At 38.6% G+C, this 19,257-nt stretch overlaps 1 protein-coding gene across 2 annotated transcripts; it reads left to right on the forward strand.

Moving 5' to 3' along the window:
• Positions 1 to 9,131: 9,131 nt before the first annotated feature.
• Positions 9,132 to 19,257, forward strand: N6amt1 (N-6 adenine-specific DNA methyltransferase 1). 2 transcript variants are annotated; one of them, XM_070030526.1, is made up of 7 exons: positions 9,211 to 9,268; positions 9,628 to 9,755; positions 11,113 to 11,199; positions 12,248 to 12,338; positions 14,903 to 14,986; positions 16,552 to 16,693; positions 17,417 to 19,257. In XM_070030526.1, exons 2-7 carry the CDS (start codon positions 9,685 to 9,687, stop codon positions 17,521 to 17,523), a joined length of 582 nt encoding a protein of 193 aa, XP_069886627.1. In that variant the 5' UTR covers positions 9,211 to 9,268; positions 9,628 to 9,684; the 3' UTR covers positions 17,524 to 19,257. The 2 variants fall into 2 exon arrangements, with proteins under 2 accessions (XP_069886626.1, XP_069886627.1); XM_070030525.1 differs by lacking the exon at positions 9,628 to 9,755 and having other exon boundaries at positions 9,132 to 9,268.

The following is a 19,257-nucleotide window of genomic DNA, read 5'->3' on the forward strand; positions in this document are numbered from 1 at the left end:
GTTGCCTGAATTCCTTGGCTCATGGGTCCTTCCTTCATCCTCTAAACAAAGCCAGAAGCACAGCATCTTCAAATTCTCTCTTTTTAAAAATTTTATTTTACTGTGAAGATGCTGTACAGAGGGGTCACAGATAAAACAGTAAGGTAATGAGTACAGAGTAAGGTAATGAGTACATTGCTTGTTTCTCTCTCTTTCCCTCTCCCTTCTCTCAAATTCAACTACATCATCATATTTTTTTTTTTACTGCAGTTTGCTTTTATTTCTTGGGCATCATCTGTCTCTTCTTTCTGCTGTTCTTTTTTTATTGTGAAAATACTGTACAGAGGGGTTACAATTACATGGGCAAGATAATGAGTACATTTCTTATCAAGCATGTAGCCTCCTCTTTTGTTTCCCCTTCCCATCCCTTCCCATCCTCCTCCCTCCCCCCCACCCAATCCTCCTCCCCATCATTATATTTTCTACTCTTATTCTGTGGTCTTCCTGTCTCCTTCTTAGGAGAGGGAGATAATGACACTGAACACAGTTGAATTATTAACATCATTGTTGACGTGTGTGAAAATTCCTTTTGGGCATATAAGGTAACTTATCCACCGGTTCTAGAAATTCAAATGCAGATCCATGTGAGAGACCATTATACTATCTGTCAAAATTAGATATGACCAACTCATATCTGAAGCTAAAATTCTGTCTCAAGACAGGAGTGGCAGTATAGATTTACATGTCACAAAAGCTAGCTGCATTGTTGCTTGTTCTAAGCAACATATTATAAATGTAACAATGTAAGCCAAGTGTGGTGGTATATGTCTATAGTCTCGGCTGCTTGGGAGCCCGAAACAGGAAAATCAATTGAGCTGTGGTAACTCAGAACTTATCTCAAAATAAATAAGTGTAAGCAAAAAAAAGCCATAAATATGAAATGGATGATTAGCATTTGTTTCTAATAAATAGGATTTGGCAGTTTCTAGAAGGAAATTTCTAATGTACAGTCAAGATACAATCATTAATGAGTTGATACTGAAGAAGAAAATCATCAGATATGTGTTACCTATGTGTTTTGTGTTTTTTGTTGTTTTTTTTTGTTGTTGTTGTTGGTCATGGGGCTCGAGCTCTGGGCCTGTGCATTGCCCTCAGCTCTTTAGCTTGAGGTTAATGCTCTACCACTGGAGCCACAGCATCACTTCTGGTTTTCTGGTGGTTAATTGGAGATGAGAGTCTCAGGACGTTTCTGCCCTGGCTGGCTTTGAATCATGATCCTCATATCTCAGCCTCCTGAGTAGTTAGGATGACAGGTGTGAACCACCAGCACCCAGCTGTGCTACTTATTTTTAAGTTGCTTTTCCAAATGATGTCAGGTAAATCTCTCTCAAAGCAATTACTGCCCCCTCTGAATTACAGCATTCTTTTTCACAGGATGTAATTAAGATGTTCATTGGCATTCCAATCCTTTCTAAACATGCCATGAAGTAGATTTTAAACAAAATCAATAAACATTTCAAATTATGAGGAAGCATGGTATATTCAACTTCCTTTAAAAAATCAACTTTTAAATTGAAGCATAGTATTTGTACATTCTTAGGGAGTATATTATAGTAATTAAGTACATGTAATACAGTGTGTAATAACAAATCAGGGTAAGAAGCATTTCTGTCTCTTCCATGATCATTCATTTTATGTGTCGGGAATCCTGTAAACTTCCAGTCATTTTGAAGTATACCACAGATTGTTTTAAGCAAAAAAAAAAGAGCCAGAAAGAATTCCTCCATTCTCTATTTTGGTTCCCCTCATTGAATTCCTTGGTGTTTCTCCTTTCCTCTTTTCCTTCCTAGGGTCTAGTAACCACTATTCCACTCTGTTCTTTTGCTATACTCATTTATTAGTTTCCACAGATGAATGCAATGTGGTACCTGTCTTTCTATGCACAATTTATTTTACTTAACGTAATAGCCTCTAGTTATATTCACATGTACTGGATATGACAGGACTTCATTTAGTTTTATAGCTGAATTGTATTCTACTTAATTGTATTCTTCTGTATAAATATGTCACAATTTCTTTATACACTCATCCACTGAGGGGCATCTGGGTTGATTCCAAAGTTTGGTCATTGTGAATAGTACTTCAATAAACACTGGAGTGCAGGTATGATTGTAGGATCAAGATTTGATCTCCTTTGGATCTAAGCCCAGTAACGGAATTGGGGGATTTGTTTTGTTGAGAATCTCCATGCTAAAATAACAATGACTTTTCAGATCTTCTTACATCATAAATCATTACAAGCAAACTGGTTGATTTGGCTTACACATGGTTCATTAATTTCAGTGGAATGCTGATGTTTTAAGACTGTTTCTTCAATTTAACCATATGCTGAGGTTCTGTTTATCCTAAAAGACTGTATTGAAGCATCAATCCAATTAATTATAAATGAAATATGTATCCTGAATTGCCTGGCCAAACATCTGAAATCCACTGTACCTTTTATAGGTGCTCGGGCTCTGTCTCTTGCCCCTGGAGGATGTAGTCATGATCTCATGCTGCCATGAAATTCCATAGATTAAGTGGTTAAGACAAGCAGACCTTTATTTCCCACAGTACGGGAGGTTGGAAGGCCAAGCACAGTCAGGCTGCAGAGCGGGCCTTCTTCCTGGATTACAGCTGGCTTTCCCACACCGTCTTCACGGGGCAGACAGAAAATGAGAGTAGGGTGGCAAATGTCTTCTCGAAAAGGTAATAATTAATTCTATTATCAAGGACATACCTACAACTTACCCTAACTTAATTATCACTGCAAATACTTTGAGAATAGGGCTGAAAGCCCCAACAAAGAAATTTTGCAGGAACACAGTATAGTATATAGCAAATGACAGAGTCCAGGCAGAGTCCTGGGGATGTCTGTGCTCTGGAAGACTTGATCAAAGTCAGCACTATTGTCAACCTCTAGTTCCTGGTGGCATCTTCCAGAAGCCTCAAGGCGGGGGACAAAGAATATTTTATCACTGAAAGCTTATTCTCAGGTTCTGTACATGTGTCTTCAATGTGCATTTTCTACCCCAAAGTATAGCTTTGATATTGTGTCTAGGGAAATGGAATATTTTTCAATGATATCTCTACAAAGAAATCAAATGGCTAGCTTTCTTGCCTAATAAGTTTTAAATTATTTTTAGCTTTCTTTTGTTTCTTCTTTCTTTGTTCTTGTGTATGTATGTGTGTGTATGTCCCTGAGTTTTTGGTTTTATTTTGCTTGAGGCTAGCTAGCACTCCACCACTTGAGCCACAGCTCCATTTACAACTTTTTTTGGTGCTTAATTGGATATAAAAGGCTCACAGACTTTTTTCTGCCCAGGCTGAATCATGACTGAGTAGCTAGGATTACAGGTATAAGCCACCAGCACGAGAGGATTCTTAGTTTACTTGAAGTATAAATAAAATAGAAATAAAGATCAGGAAATGATCTATTTAATGAGTTGTAAACTAAAATATTGATGCTGAAAAGAGAAGTAGATGATAAATATTCATGATAATCATTTTCAAGAACACTCCACTTCAGAAAGACACTAAAATTCACTCATCACTTTTCTAAAGAGAATATACACTCCTTAGCCACAGTGCTTAGCAAGAAAGATGGTCAAAAAGTAGCTGTTTTCATGCTTTCTTGTGTCAATGTAATGTAATTACGATGCCTGTTGTGAATTCCAGTCATGCATAATTTAATAGTACAAGAGTACCATTAAAATGTATTAACTTTTCAATAATTTCTAGAAATTGAAATGGATTTGTTTAGCAATAACAGTACATTTTGACACCAATGAAAATATTTTATGCAGTTATGTAAGTGAAAAATATTTTATAAAAATGTATCCAGGAGGACTTATAACAAGGAAAAACAATCATAATTAACAAGATTTCATGAAGTGTGCAGCTGCCAAGGGCAACTTTTCAAACCAGCTGGAGGTGATGTCATTTCTGGTCCTACGTTCACAAAGTCTGACCACCTGTAGAGATTGTTAAAAATCACTTTAAAGAATTAATTTTCTAAAAAAGACATGAGGCTCCTTTTATTTACATGACTTTTGGTTGTGCCAAAGTCATGGAACTGAATGCACACTTCAGATTTTTAAACAACTGTTCTCATGGTGGAGGAACAATTGTGCTACCACCAGTACCATCTGGGGAGAAAGAAAAAGAAAAGGACACAGAGCTACCAGTCCTGGGGCTTGAACTCAGTGCCTGGGCCCTGTTTCTACACTTCTTTTGCTCAAGGCTATTACTCTACCACTTTTAGCAATAGAGCCACTTCTGGCTTTTTCTCGTTATGTTGTACTGAGGAATCAAACCCAGGGCTTCATCCATGTTAGGTAAGCACTCTACCACTAAGCCACATTCTCAGCCCCAGAGCTACTATTTCTGAATGTATTAAGGAGACGAGTTTGTTTCCAATGTAGACTGTGTCAAAAATGGCACAATTTTGTTTTTTCCTTTCCCCAAGCTAGAGAAGTGTATATACAAGATGCAGGGCAGTGACATCAAATGCAATGAAAACAGGGGTAAGAAGAAACAAGAAAATCACATGGTACATTATAAATACGTTAGGAACAATAGCAAGAAATAAAAAACCACTTGTGTCCCTATCTTGGGGTTCATTTTGCTTAACATCATTTTAACTGGTCATATGTACATAGCTTTTGACCTTTTCTGCTTGATTTAGACATATACTAGTTATTGCAGATAAGGTAAACCATGGGACCTATGTTTCTTTGGGCCTGGCTTACTTCACTTAATATAATTTTTTCCAAGTTAAATAGGGATACAGGTTGGCCCGTTGTAACAATGATATGTACAAGACACTCTGTTGAAAAAGGAACTTTACAATTTAGGCGGGGAGGGGGGAAAGGACAGGGGGGAGTGTAGTTGTGGAGGTGGGAGGGAAGGGAGGGTAGATGAAAAACAAAGTAGGCAACAATACTTGATAGGAAATGTACTCATGACCTTGCTCATGTAACTGTAACACCTGTAAAGTATTTTTACAATAAAAAAACATATGTAAAAAAAGGCACAATTTAAAGCTGAGTGCTGGCAATTCAATCCTGTAATGCTAGCTTCTCAGCAGGCTGAGATCTGAGGATCTTGGTCCAAAGCCAGCCCTAGGCAGACAAATCTGAGAGATCTTTATCTCCAACTAAGCAGCAAAATGGTGGAGATGGAGGTGTGGCTCAAGAGGTAGGGTGCAGTCTTCAGCAAAAAAGCAAGAATAAAAGGTTGTGAGTTAGACAGAGAATAGAACAACTAAAAAATAAGCAGACCAATCTAGGGGGAGAAGACTGTAAAACTATAATACGATAGAAAAAGCATCTTGACTGATTCGAGTGAAGCAGTAGGTCAGCAATTGATGCCCTTGTTATAATACTTGGCAGAATCTACTCAGTATCAGGGAAATTCTTCACACTGTCTTTAACTGAGAGCACAGGAGCTTAAAAATACTAACTACAGCAACATCAGGACAAGAAGCAATTTTACATGTACTTGACAAGAGAAACCACAATATCAAATCTCTGAGTTCCTAAGTCTATCAAGGATTTTAAGTCAAATAATACTAGTAACATAAGCCAGGCACCCTCATGCCTGTAATCCTAGCTACTCAGGAGGCTGAGATTTGAGGATCATGCTTCAAAGCCAGCCCAGGCTTTATTTGCAATAAACGGGAAGTGGCACTGTGGCTCAAGTGGTAGACACTAGCCTTGAGCTGAAGAGCTGGGGACAGCGCCCAGGCCCAGAGTTCAGGCCCCACGATGCCCCCCCCCAAAAGTAACATAAGACATTTCATTAACGCCTATCTTTAAATATCCTCACAAAATAAAATTGTGTTCCTAAAAATGATCAAATAATGTAGAAACAAAACTTTTGAGTGTCAGAGTACTTTTAAAAATAATGTTTAGTTTATGTCTCACACTAACACTGAGTGGAAAGTTAAGTTTCCATTCCTACTCAACCCCACATGTATGCATGTGTGCGTACATGCGCACACACATGCAAATGAGCGTGCGCACGCGTGCGCACACAACCTCCTCATGTATTCACTTTGCTCACCACAGCGATGCATTTGTTATAATGGATAAACCTATAATGGCATAATATTATTACCTAACATTAGGGTTCAGTCTCATTATTAAAACATTCAGTGGGTTTACAGAAATGTATGTATCTGCCATAATAGTATCATGAAGATACACTATAGCAAAACCCTGCTTCAATGAAAAAAGAAAAATTAACTATCGCTCATAAGTTAGAAACCTAAAAATTTGTTTACCATACAATAAAATGCAAGTGAAATGAATAAACTAATTACACACACAAGCACACATATGCATCCTATACAAAGTTGAGTGATGAATTTGAGAAAAAGACAAAATGAAACAACTATGTTCAATTCCTTACCAGGTACACAAACTTTTAAGGACATAAACTGCATGTTACTGGGGATGTATCAATGTCAAAGACTGGGAACATGGATCAAGTGGTAGAATGCTTGCCTGGCTAACAGGAGGCCTTGAGTTCAAATCTTCCATATGGCCAAAAAAAGAACAAAACCAACCTTTTTATGTGTGCTGGTTCTGGGGCTTGAACTCACTGTCTGGGTGCTGCCCCTGAGCTTCTTTTACTCAAGGCTAGCACTCTACTACTTGAGCCACAGCTCTACTTTTTTAAATAAAAAGGGTCACTGGGAAATTGTACTTTTTACCTTACTTATGTAACTATAACCCCCTGCATATCACCTTTATAACAACAATTTCTTTTTTTTTTGTGAACATACTGTACAGAGGGGTTACAATTACATGGGTAGGATAATGCGTACATTTCTTATCAAGCATATAATAACAATTTCTTAAAATAAAAAAAAATAAAGGTCAGAGTAATCACTTAAGTGGTAGAGTGCTTGTCTAGCCCAAGATTTGATCCATCAAAAAAGAAAAAAAATGTAAAAGCCTTAAAAACATAGAGAGATAATCACATACCATGAGAAAATTTACTTAGAAATGACATAAAAATGAAACCCTGGTGAAGTACATAAACACCATACACTTCATTTGAAATATTTTATTACTTGTAGTTAAAATACTTTTAAGGGAACTGTGCACTCAGTGGCCTATACAGCAATCCTATCTACCCAGGATGCTGAGATCAGAGGATGTCAGTTTAAAATCAGCCAAGGCAGACCAATTTGAGAGACTGCTATCACCAATTCACTGGCAAAAAGCTGGAAACGATGTGGCTCAAAAGGTAAGCACCAACTTTGAATGGGAAAGCCATGCAAGAATTAGAGGCCCTGAGTGCAAGTCTCAGCACCTGCACTAAACAAGTGAATAAATTAAATATTTTAAGGAAACATAAGAAGATACTAATAATTGTCGATTCTAAGGGTATAATCAGTAATTTAAAAAATAACACCAGTACTTTTATTTTTACTACAACGGTTAAAAGGAGTAAGGAAACAAATTTCAGAAATTATCCCCCAAAATGCAAGCATTCAAATATTCCAATAACCTACAGAAAATTCCCCTAACACATAAGAAGTCTACCCAGTAGAAAAGTGTCACGCTAAGCCAGTTTTACGGGAGAAATCTACCAAATGTTCCAGAAACAGTCTTCTCTCTCTCTATGAAGATAGTATATCCAGATAGAAAGCCGAGCTGGATTACTGGCATTTCAGATTCAGCAATCTATCAAAATTGTATCATCTTAGGGCTGGGGGTTTAGCCCAGCGGAAGGGCGCCTGCCCGGCGCGCACAAGGCCCTGGGTTCGGGTCTCAACCCTGGAAAAAAAAAAAGCTACAAAAGACCAAAAAAAAAAAAAAAAAAAGGCAACGGCAAAATTGTATCATCTTGCTTGAGTATGATTTAAAAAGAGTATATACACGAATCAACATTAAGAAGGCGATTTTTGTAATGTACTTCATTAAGAAATTGAAATTTTTAACTAGATTACACAAAACAAATTATTGAGTCACATAACCTTATGTATAGTTCCAAGGGATTTGTATTGAATTATATAAATCAGGTATCTTTTAGTCAAAAGTGTCAGTGGCTCATGCCTGTCATCCTAGCTACTCAGGAAGCTGAGATCTGAGATTCTGGTTCAAAGCCAGCCCCAGGCTGGAATGCCCATGAAACTCATTTCCAATGAATCACTAAAAATCCAGAAATGGAGCTATGGGTCCAGTTGTAGAGCACTAGCCTTGAGCAAAAAAAAAAAAAAAAAGCTCAGGGACAGTGGCCAGGCTCTGAAGCTCAAGCCCCAGCACTTGCACAGAAATAATAAAAAATGAAAAAGTCAATATTCATGCTCAAAAATGTTGAACTTAACGCTCACGTTCAGTTGAGATGGAGAAAAAGGGAAGTGCCCAAGCTGATTAAAATGTAGATGCACGTGCGAAATGGCTGGTGAAACCCTTTGGAAGGCACGTGCTCTGCACACACCGACCCGTCGAAAGGGAACTTCCTCTCACCACTACGGGATGCCAATCCAGGGAGGGCCCGAGGAGGGCCCGGGGCGGGGCTGGCCAGGGTGGCGGTGCGGGAAGCCCAGCATCAGGGGGCCCAGCAGCAGAACTGTAACCTGTAGAGAAACGAGACCCGGTCTGAGCTTCCAGACAGCAAGATCCGGTTTAAATTTAAAAAGAAAAAGTCACCAGTGGCTCAGTGCCTGTAATCCCAGCCACTCGGGAAGCTGAGATCTGAGGATCGCGCAGTCCCGGGGACTCTCATCTCCCGTTGATCGCCACCAAAAGCTGGAAGTGAGGCTGCTGCTGCAAAAGGCTTAGGGACAGCTCCCAGGCCTCGGGTTCCAAGGTCAGGACTGCTCCCCACCCCGCCCCCAAAACATCTACATGAGGAGTGCTAAAGGTCAAGTGAAACCCTAAAACGAAAGTAAAGGAGGCAAGCCACGCGAACTACCCCAGCATCCTGGGGCACCGCAGTACCACACCGGCGACAACCGAGCCCGGGGGAGCCCCGCCCACCGCCGCGCCGCGCCCCGCCCACCGCCGCGCCCCGCCCACCGCCGCGCCGCGCCCCGCCCACCGCCGCGCCTCGCCCACCGCCGCGCAGGCGCACACGCGCCGGGGACGCAGCGGCGGAAGATGGCGACGCCGAGCTTCCCCACGCCTCTCTATGGACACGTGGGTCGCGGCGTGTTCCGCGACGTGTACGAGCCCGCGGAGGACACGTTCCTGCTGCTGGACGCGCTCGAGGCTGCAGCGGACGAGCTGGCGGGGTGCGAGGAGGGCGAAGACAGCAACCGGAGAGGGGATGCGGACTGGCGCCAAGCCCCGGATCGCACTCAGCTCCAGGGGCGTGGCCTGGTGGGGGAGGCGGGACCTCGCAGGGGACGGTGATTGACAGCGAAAGTCGCGAATGAGAGGTTTTCTAGTGTGCCAGGCGTCTTTCTCTGGCAGAGGTGTTACAGTAGGTTCTTGAGCTGTAGCTGGTCTCGAATTTATGATCCTGGCAGTGACTGGAGTGCCACACATTTGGAAATACTGCTTATTACTAACATGAGGTGTGGGGAGGGTTTTGGGGGGTTTGTTTTGGGTAAATGTTTAAAAGTCAGCTAGGCTGGTTTGATTTTTTCAGGACAAGCAAGACATCCTTCCCTGCTACTAAAAGACAAGAACAAGAAGAGATAAGGAGATGAGTTTTAGGGTGACGGTGTGTTCAAACCGCTCAATGACATACTCTGAACCAACAGCCGTCAGCTCTACGTGGGTACTGAGCCCTTGACACGTTTGCTAGAGCAAATGAGTTTTTCATTTAACTGAAAAATTGAGTTGTGCCAGGCGCTGGTGGCTGAGGCCTGTAATCCTAGGACTGAGGAGGCTGAGAGCTGAGGATCGCGGTTCAGGAAAGGCTGTGAGACTCAGTGGGGCTGTAGCTCAAAGTGGTGGCAAAGAGCTCAGGGACGCTGAGTTCAAGACCCATAGCCACACCCCCCCCCCAAAAAAAAATTGAGTTGCATGCAGTTAGAATTGTTGTGACAGATTTGAAGTTACACATAAATAAAACCACCTACAGAACCTATCCTAGCTTTCCAATTTGGAATTGCTTGCTAAATTGATTTTAAATTAATTAAAATTTAATGATCTAGACTTGGTCACAGTTTCCTTAGAAGGATACAAAACTCATGTTTCAAAGCCCTTATATCTTATTTATCAGTCTTAAAGTCACTCATTTTTCTATGTATAAACTTGTTCATCATAGACGATGGAACTTTTGAATTTACTGGAATATAGTATCCCAGGTGCAATGCACAAAATAGCATTGCAAAGTATGTTGTAAAGAAGCTGATTTTATTATAAAATCTAAGGTATTTCCAGTCTTGGAATTCTGAGATCATGATATTTTGAAAGAGAAGCTATTGGTAAGATTTACAGACCTTACAATGGCCCATCAAAGGTTTCTTAGTTGCATGAACAAGTACAAGTCGCAAAGTTAAATATACATATACATGTATACATATATATGTATATATATATATATATATATATATATATCTTTTTGTTGGGTAGTTGTTTGAGAAATTAAGAGCTAGAAAAGTCCCCTCTCTTATCAAGCCATTCTTTGAATGATAATTTAAAAAATACAGTACAAGATTATAAGCGAGGAATAAACTTAGTTTCTTGTTACAGTATATTGCTGTACAAATATGCTATATCTTTGCCACAATGAACCTATTAATAAGCTGGGGAACTTTTTTTCCTAGGATACAGCTGAATTTATGAGGGTTAAATACTTAAACGTGGCAAACTTTCATGAATAATTTTGAAATAAAGTTAACCCTGTCATAATTGGAGCTCTTTGTGAAATGGTATCTTTTCTATCAGTATCTACAACCTAAACTAACATTACCCTGCATACTTTACACTAAGTTTTGTTGAAACTGGGAGCCACCTTTTGCAATCTCTATATATTTTATAGACATACAATATGGCGCAGACTCAGAGTAGTAGAAATTTTGAGAAAATGCAGTATTGATCAAGTGCATGTCAGAAAGCATGAAAGTTACTTTCTGTTTAGTGTATTTTACTACTACTATAGTAATACTTTGTTTCATTTTTTCAGAGTGGAAATTTGCCTGGAAATAGGGTCAGGGTCCGGTGTGGTGTCTGCATTCCTTGCATCTATGATAGGTCCTCAGGCTTTATACATGTAAGTCCCTAATTTTCATCCAGATCTTCGGCTGGGAAGTTCATTATGAATATGACCCCTTGAATAGGTTCTATTTTAAAGACAACGACCCTGATTGCTAAGTATGCCTACCCCCAAATTAAAACTTTTATGTTCACACTGCTCCATCATACTATATAGTGGTAGAAGCAACATAATGTTAAGTGGTCTCTGAATTTGAGTCTTTCTTACGTAAATAATTTATTAGAAAATTGAAAACTTGCTGAGGGCTGGGAAAGGTGGCTCAGTGGTAGAGTGCTTGCCTTGCATGCATGAGGCCCTGGGTTCGACACCTCAGCACCATATAAGCAAAAAGAAAAAAGCTGGAAGTGGTGCTGTGGCTCAAGTGGTAGAGCGCTAGCCTTGAGCTGAAGAGCTAAGGGACAGCGCCCAGGCCCAGAGTTCAGGCCCCATGACCAGACCTCCCCCCCCCAAAAAAAAGAAAACTTGCTGAAATTTCTTTATAGAAAAATTGAGAACATACAACATAGAAAAGAGTAAAACAGCAATAAATTTTATCATGCATAATAAAATTTAAAGTGTGTTTCCTGTAGGGTTTTTTCTATTTTTTGCTTTTCAGTGACAGCACAGAAAAATTCCTTCAAATGTGAAGTATGGATATGTATTCTCTTGCCATTAGAACGAGTATTTTTATTTTCTTACTGACACATTCTAATTTTTTTCCCACTATCTACTCCATGTAATTTATTTTTGATTTTTGTATTGTTTTCTCTGGTTTCAATTCAGGATTTTCTCTTACTCAGCTGACACTCTACTACTTGAGCCACATACTTGTGGCCTGTCTTCTTTCTGGTTATTTGGGAAATGGAGTCTCAGAGGACTTTTCTGCCTCATCTGTGATCCTTCAAACTGTGATCCTCTGGATCTCAGCCTTCTGAGTAGCATGAGCTACCAGCACCTGCCTGTGTAGATTGAAAAGGACATTTCTTGAATTATTTAGGAACAGATTTGTCTCATGCATATATAGTGTGTATGTTTGTGTCATATAATTTTCTCTTTTGGTGTATAGGTGCACTGATATCAACCCTGATGCAGCAGCCTGTACCCTGGAGACAGCACGCTGTAACAAAGTCCAAATTCAACCAATAATTACAGATTTGGTGAGCTGTTGATTCTTATCTAATAATCAGTTTCTTTTTAAAATAACCTAAAATCAGGATGTTCTAACCTAAAAGAAACTTTGGTAATTAACTTTTGACTCACTATACTTTATACAAAACGAATTCTTGACTAATATAACCCATCTTCTTTATACTTCAAAGGAAATTTGTACTGGCTTATGTAAGTCAGGTACCTTTAACCCAAATGGTTTTAATTTAAAAGTTGGTAGCTTCAGGAACAGCTGGCTCCAGAAATTTAATGAGATTACACACACTTTTTTTTCTTACCTCTGAACTTCTCTCTGGTGGCTGTTTGCTTAAGGAGTCTTCTGCTTCATATTAGCAACATGTTCCAATGACCATATCTTACTTCCCAGCAACTCCAGAAAGAAAGGAATGTTCTCAACTTCATTGCTCCATCAGAAGACTCCAAATGAGTATTTGGATCAGTTTGGGTATACCTATCTCTCAGTCTGTGGACAGAGGGATCTGGAATAAGGAAGTGATCAACTTTAACCCAGGTCACAAGCCGAGTTATCTAGACCCACTTGGATTAAGAATAACAGGAGGAGCTGGAGTCAGTGGCTCATGCCCATAATCCTAGCTACTCAGGAAGCTAAGATCTGGAGGATCACAGTTCAGCATAAGCCCTGACGCAGAGACTCTTTATCGCTAATGAATTACCAAAAAGCCAGAAGTAGAGCTATTGCCCAAGGCTAGTAGAGCACTAGCCTTGAACAGAGAAGAGCATGCGCGTGCACACGTACACACATATGTACACACACACACACACACACACACACACACACACACACACACACACACAGAGAGAGAGAGAGAGAGAGAGAGATGGTAGAGCTTCTCTGAAATAAGTCCAGAAGATGTAATCAGAAGAAATGGGGAATGGGTCCTGAGCAAGAAAAGGCAATAAATGACGACTACAGAACAATTTTTTTATTTATTTTTTTGGAGGTTGTGAGGCTTGAACTCTGGACCTGGGCGCTGTCCCTGAGCTCTTCAACTCAAGGCTAGCACTCTACCACTCGAGCCACAGTGCCACTTTCGGCTTTTTCTGCTTATGTGGTGCTAAGGAATCGAACCCAGGGCCTCATGCATGCAAGGCAAGCGCTCTACCACTGAGCCACCCTCCCAGCCCCCTCAGAACAACTTTATAAAAAAGATGTTGACAAACATTTTTAAGTTGCCTTGTTAAAAATATTTTAATGATTTTAATAAGGCTAAATGTGAAATGCCTTTTTATAAGCAAAAATTATAATAACTTGACAGTTGGACATAAGAAATATAAAACACCTCCTGTATCTTGACCTGTTCTTTATAAATATTGCTTTCTTGTTTTTTTTTAATATAAAAATGATTATAAGTCTCTGAAGGAATCCAAAAAAGACACAGTCATTATTGCCAGTAAATTTTAGAGTATCAACAAAGGTACTCACCTGAGTTCAGTGTGGTGATTTTTAAATTTTTTTAACTTGATTTTTAGTATGTCCATAATTAGTATTATGTGTTTTTTTATGAAGCAGTAAAACTTCAGAGACAGAATCATCTATTTTTACATATATAGAAACTGAGCTGAGGAATCTGTTTGAAAGCCATAAAGTTAATAAAAGTTTAAATCCAGAATTAAAGCCCAGATCTTGTCTCTTAGAGTTATTTCTATTTCCAGAAAGTAATACTGATTTTCCATTCATAGTAAGAAATGGTAGTACAAACCCTTCTTTCACCTTTACCTAACCAAAAAGGCACATTTAAGGAATGATAATAAATAAATAATGTTAGTGAAGTTTTAGGTAATGCCTTCAGACATTTGAGTGTTCTATGAATTCCTAGGTAAGAGTACAGTAAGGGTAATTGAAGGAAATGGATTGGGGGATGAGATCGCTTCCAAACAAAGTACTTTTACTTTCCTACTCCTGTGAAGGCATAATGAAGCATGATTTTTTAAATATTTAGTTATTTAACTGAATCAGAGGAAATATTTTGAAGGCACTTTACCCTAAATGTACTTTCTTTAAAAAGCATTTCTGTTGCTCCACAGAAAAATTACATTTAAAAATTTTCAAAATGCCAGTTGCTATTTTCAATGACATTCATTCTTTCAGCCAATATATCTACAAATAAAGAAAAACAAAAAGTCCATCCACTGTTGGAATGATGTTTTCCTTCATTCAGATGTATTTTCTGTAATTCATATATTTCTCGTGGCTATAGAAAATACCACTTAAATTAGTAAATACTGTAAATATATATTAAAGAATAAAAGTTTTATTATTACTCAAAAAATGAACTAGAGTGTCAACAATGTACTATTAAAACCAGAGGCTTTGGTGACCAGTGTCTTATTTTTAGTTGAAATTCATATTATCTCCATCTGAAGGAAGATGTATTGACATTCATTTCTGCCTACAAATATAGCTCCATCAACATTTTTCTTCTAAAAACAGAATATTTTTAACATTTTTATAATTTAATTATGAATATTGTAAGTTAATTATAATTATAAATTATTATAAATTACTATTTAATCATTTAAATTGGATTTTTAGGTCAAAGGCTTGTTACCACGACTGAAAGAAAAAGTTGACCTGCTCGTGTTTAATCCCCCCTATGTAGTGACTCCACCTGAAGAGGTAAGGTATAGCAGTGTTCAAATTATTAATATTTCAACTATCTTGTTTCTGAAAAAAGATAGAATTCATCACATAGCATTAGTCCCCTGCTGCTCACACACTGCTCTGATTTTATCCTGATTATTAATCAGGATTGGCAATCAAAGCTGATAATCAGATTCTAAGATTCTAATGATTCTAATGAAAGGAACTTAAAACTAATGAAGACAAGTTGTGATGCATATAAAGAATTCTAACATAGATATCATAGATAACAAATGTATGAAATGTATAAAACATAGTAAATTATATTTTTTAGGAACCCATAAATTCACATGGCAATTTCTTCTGGAAGTCTTCTCTCTTTCACAGTTATCAGAAAAGTATACAAGTAAGACCACCTCTCATTTTAAGTAGAGAAAGGAAAAAAGTTGTAATATATCATTTTAAAAAATCACAATAATGAAGGGATACAAACCATATTAACCTCTTCCCAGGAAAGACCAAGGCAGACAAAGTTTGTTAAGTGACTAGGATGAGGTTCCTTTAAACATTGTTCCTCTCTCATTCTTCCATGGTTATTTTCTGGCAAAGCTAATAAACATTACTCATTGCAACAATGAGACTCACAAGACACTATGTTGGACATGAACTTTACAACTTGAGTGGGGGAGGGAAGGGATAGTAGGAGAAAAACAAAAGGGGGGGGGTAACAATGCTTGATAAGAAATGTACTCATTACTCATGTAACTAACCCCCCTGTACAACATCTTTAAAATAAAATAAAATTTAAAAAAAGATAAAATAAAAAATCAGCAAACGATTAAAGCAAGCAAAAGAACAGGGGAAAAAATTACACTTACTTGTACACTGAGATGGAAGAGATTTATTTGGCTTTTAAGCTACTGGCTCTACTGACACATGAATTCATGAGAGAGAAGGAAATCCTTGTGACAAGGTGGGGCATCTTAATCCATTCTCTGTTACTTTAACACAATATCACCACTGAGCAGTTTACAGAGAAAATAATTCATTTCTCACATTTCTGGAGGCTGCAGAGTCTAGCATCTGGGTGCTAGCCTCTGGGGAGGACCTCTGTGCTGTGTCTTTGCATGGCAGGAGGCACCAACAGATCTGTCTTACCTTTCCTAGAAGCCACTAAGCTCACTATGGAATCCTACCCTCAACCTTACCCAACCCTAATTATTAACCTCCCAGAGACCCCACCTCCAAACACTATTAACCTATGAATTTCACTTAGGCCTTGAGAAGATACTTTCAGACCATAGCCTGAGAAGTCCCAAGTTGAGACTCAAGAAAGCACTGTGAGAATAAATATGGCATCCTAATTCCCATGAGCTAAGCAATTATCTAAGAGAGTAGGGTTAAGGTAAGTACAACAGATATGCCTAGTAGTTTAAAAGAATGTTTTATGCAGTAAAATACTAGGAAATACAAAAAATACCAGTCAGTGGTCTGGAAACCAAATAAAATGTCAGGTACGGATACCTGTCAGAAGGACTCAATCTGTAATCTAAATGGTACTTGAGCCAAAAGAAAACAGCATTTCTTCTACTTGGCCACAGGTAGGAAGTCAAGGAATAGAAGCTGCATGGGCTGGTGGCAGAGATGGTCGGGAAGTCATGGACAAATTCTTCCCATTAGCATCTGATCTACTTTCCCCAAGAGGACTGTTCTATTTAGTTACCATAAAAGAAAACAATCCAGGTAATAAAGACCATTTATTTTTTTTTAACTATTTACTTTGCTGGGAACAGAAAAACAAAGTATAAAGTAGCAATAGCTAATCAACAAAAATTCATGTTAAATGAGGTTTTTAATAGGTAAAATAATCATATTTTATTGGGTCAGTTATAGTGGCTCATGGCTGTAATCATAGCTAATCAGGAGATAGAGGTGAAGAGGATTTTATTTTATTTATATTTTTGCTGGCCAGCCGAGGAAAAAGTCATTAAGACCTCCATCCCAGTTCATAAGCTGGACATGGTAGTATCAAATACCTGAACACCTCAGTCTGATTAGAATTCTCAGGAACACCTTAAAAATACAAAGTGAAGGGGGCTGGGAAGGTGGCTCAGTGGTAGAGCGCTTGCCTTGCATGCCTGAGGCCCTGGGTTCGATTCCTCAGCACCACATAACCAAAAAGAAAAAAAAGCCGGAAGTGGCGCTGTGGCTCAAGTGGTAGAGCGCTAGCCTTGAGCTGAAGAGCTGAGGGATAGTACCCAGGCCCAGAGTTCAGGCCCCCACGACCGAACCCCCCCCCCAAAAAAATACAAAGTGAAGTTCAAGTTCTTTATAATAGACATTTACTCGATATGCATTGTTTTGTTAGATGAATATAATTGGTAAATAATCTGTCATCTTATAAAAGTGTAGTGTGGTCATACATATCACAAGTATTTTAATCTAATCTTCTAATTTTCATTCCAGGAGAAATTTTGAAAACACTAAACACCAAAGGTCTCCAGGGGACCACTGCACTTTCCAGGCAAGCAGGACAAGAAATCCTCTCAGTCCTCAAGTTCACCAAGTCATAATATATCGGGAACCACTGGAAACAGAATGCACGCAGTATATTTAGAAGCTGAAGTCATTCTTTTGCTTATGGAATTTTACCAGAAGTTTGTCACCAAGAGGTCAAAAGATGAGTCATTCCCTTTCATCAGGGAATTCACCAGGAAATCAAGACAGTAAATATAAATATACATATTTTTATAATTTACATTTTATACATGTTATATTTATAGATGAGGTATTCATTTCATCATTACTTATAATATCAAAACAGTGAATCCTCCTGTCGATCAGAAATGAAATTGGTTAAATTTCAATACACAGCCATTAAACATGAGTCAGGTCTGGTATATTTTGAACCAGAAGCATCCATGATGCCTTACTTAAAGTAAAAAAGTGTAAGTTGCATAAGTTTTTATCCTGAATGTGTGTTTTTTTAAGGAAGAGAACTTCAGAAGATAAATAACATGGTCTTTAACTCTGGTCGTGCCATCTGGATTTGTACAGTGATGATGTTGGACGCTGACAGTGGATTTCATCAGTGGTGATGTGGTTGCAGCTGGTGTGCCAGCCATGCTTTTCATAACACTGGTACTGCAGTGTTTGAATCAAGTAGGTAGGCTTTTCTGGTAGGAGGCTGGCATTAGGAAGGAAGTCTGATTAATAACACGGTCTTCCACTGTGGGGTACAGTGATATGGGACATGTTGAAATACTCCTCCAAGGTGAAGGATAAGTGGTTGCATTAGTCACTCCTAAACCAAAAGATAAAAAAAAAAAATGTAGATTTTGGGGGGTTTTGGGACAGTATCTATATTGGTATGACGCCAGCTCATTTATCAAGGGACCCCAAAAGAATGCTTGTGAGTCTCCCAGAGAAGAGAAGGTTCTGTGACTGGTCCTGGCTGCTTTGCAGGATGCTGTGCCTGTTAGGCCATATGATCATGCACCTGTGGCCCCATGTATTTCCTATGAAGCTAGAGACAAGTTATTTGCTGTTAAGCCAGCAGACAGTGGTGTGACACATGTTGACTGGCACAGTCAACACAGCACAACAGAATCAGTGGTCCAAAGCAGTTCTGAAATTCATCTGGGCAGATGTTGGAATAGTTTTGATTAGGAATCAGTCCTTCTAAGATGAAATTACCATGGCTCTCAATTCTATCTTCAAAAGTTTTGGTTCTGCCCAGATTTTACTGTTCTGTTTTCAGTACATGCAGCATGTCTTTGTCTGAGTAGGTTTTCCAGACTAGTTTCTCCAGATAGTTTAAAGACCCAAAGTCCTTTCATTTTGTGTTCTCTGTATGAGAATATGTGGTATTTGTCTCTGTCATTCTGGCTTATTTCATTTTATACATAATTTCCAGTTCCATCCATATTCTAGTAAGCAATGTAAGTTTGTTCTTTATGGATGACTCCACTGTGTATGTGTATTCCACATTTTCTGCATTCATCAGTTGATGAGCCAGGGTGATTCAAAAATTTAGCTATTGTGAGTAGTATTGCCATAAATATGGGTATGCCAGTATCTTTTGAATATAAGCCAGGAAAGGCAGGGCAGGTTCATATAGTAGTTCTATTTATCAGGGTTTTTTTTTTTAATGAATGTCCAGACTGATTTCCATAGTGGTTGTACCTAATTTACATTTTACTACAATATATTAATTATACTTCAGCATTAGCTGTATTGTCAAGACAAGCATATCTCTACCTTGACAACTCAAGAGATTAATGCAGAATATTAAATGGTAAAGAACT

The sequence above is a fragment of the Dipodomys merriami genome, unplaced genomic scaffold, assembly GCF_024711535.1.
Source record: "Dipodomys merriami isolate MVZ:Mamm:240054 unplaced genomic scaffold, mDipMer1.0.p SCAF_2, whole genome shotgun sequence".
NCBI classification, from domain to species: domain Eukaryota; kingdom Metazoa; phylum Chordata; class Mammalia; order Rodentia; family Heteromyidae; genus Dipodomys; species Dipodomys merriami.

Coding starts and splice junctions, on each gene's coding strand:
- N6amt1 (XM_070030525.1), top strand. CDS start 9,135: ATGGCGACGCCGAGCTTCCCCACGCCTCTCTATGGACACGTGGGTCGC. Junction 9,269..11,112: donor GCAGCGGACGAGCTGGCGGG/GTGCGAGGAGGG, acceptor TCATTTTTTCAG/AGTGGAAATTTGCCTGGAAA. Junction 16,694..17,416: donor CATAAAAGAAAACAATCCAG/GTAATAAAGACC, acceptor TTTTCATTCCAG/GAGAAATTTTGAAAACACTA.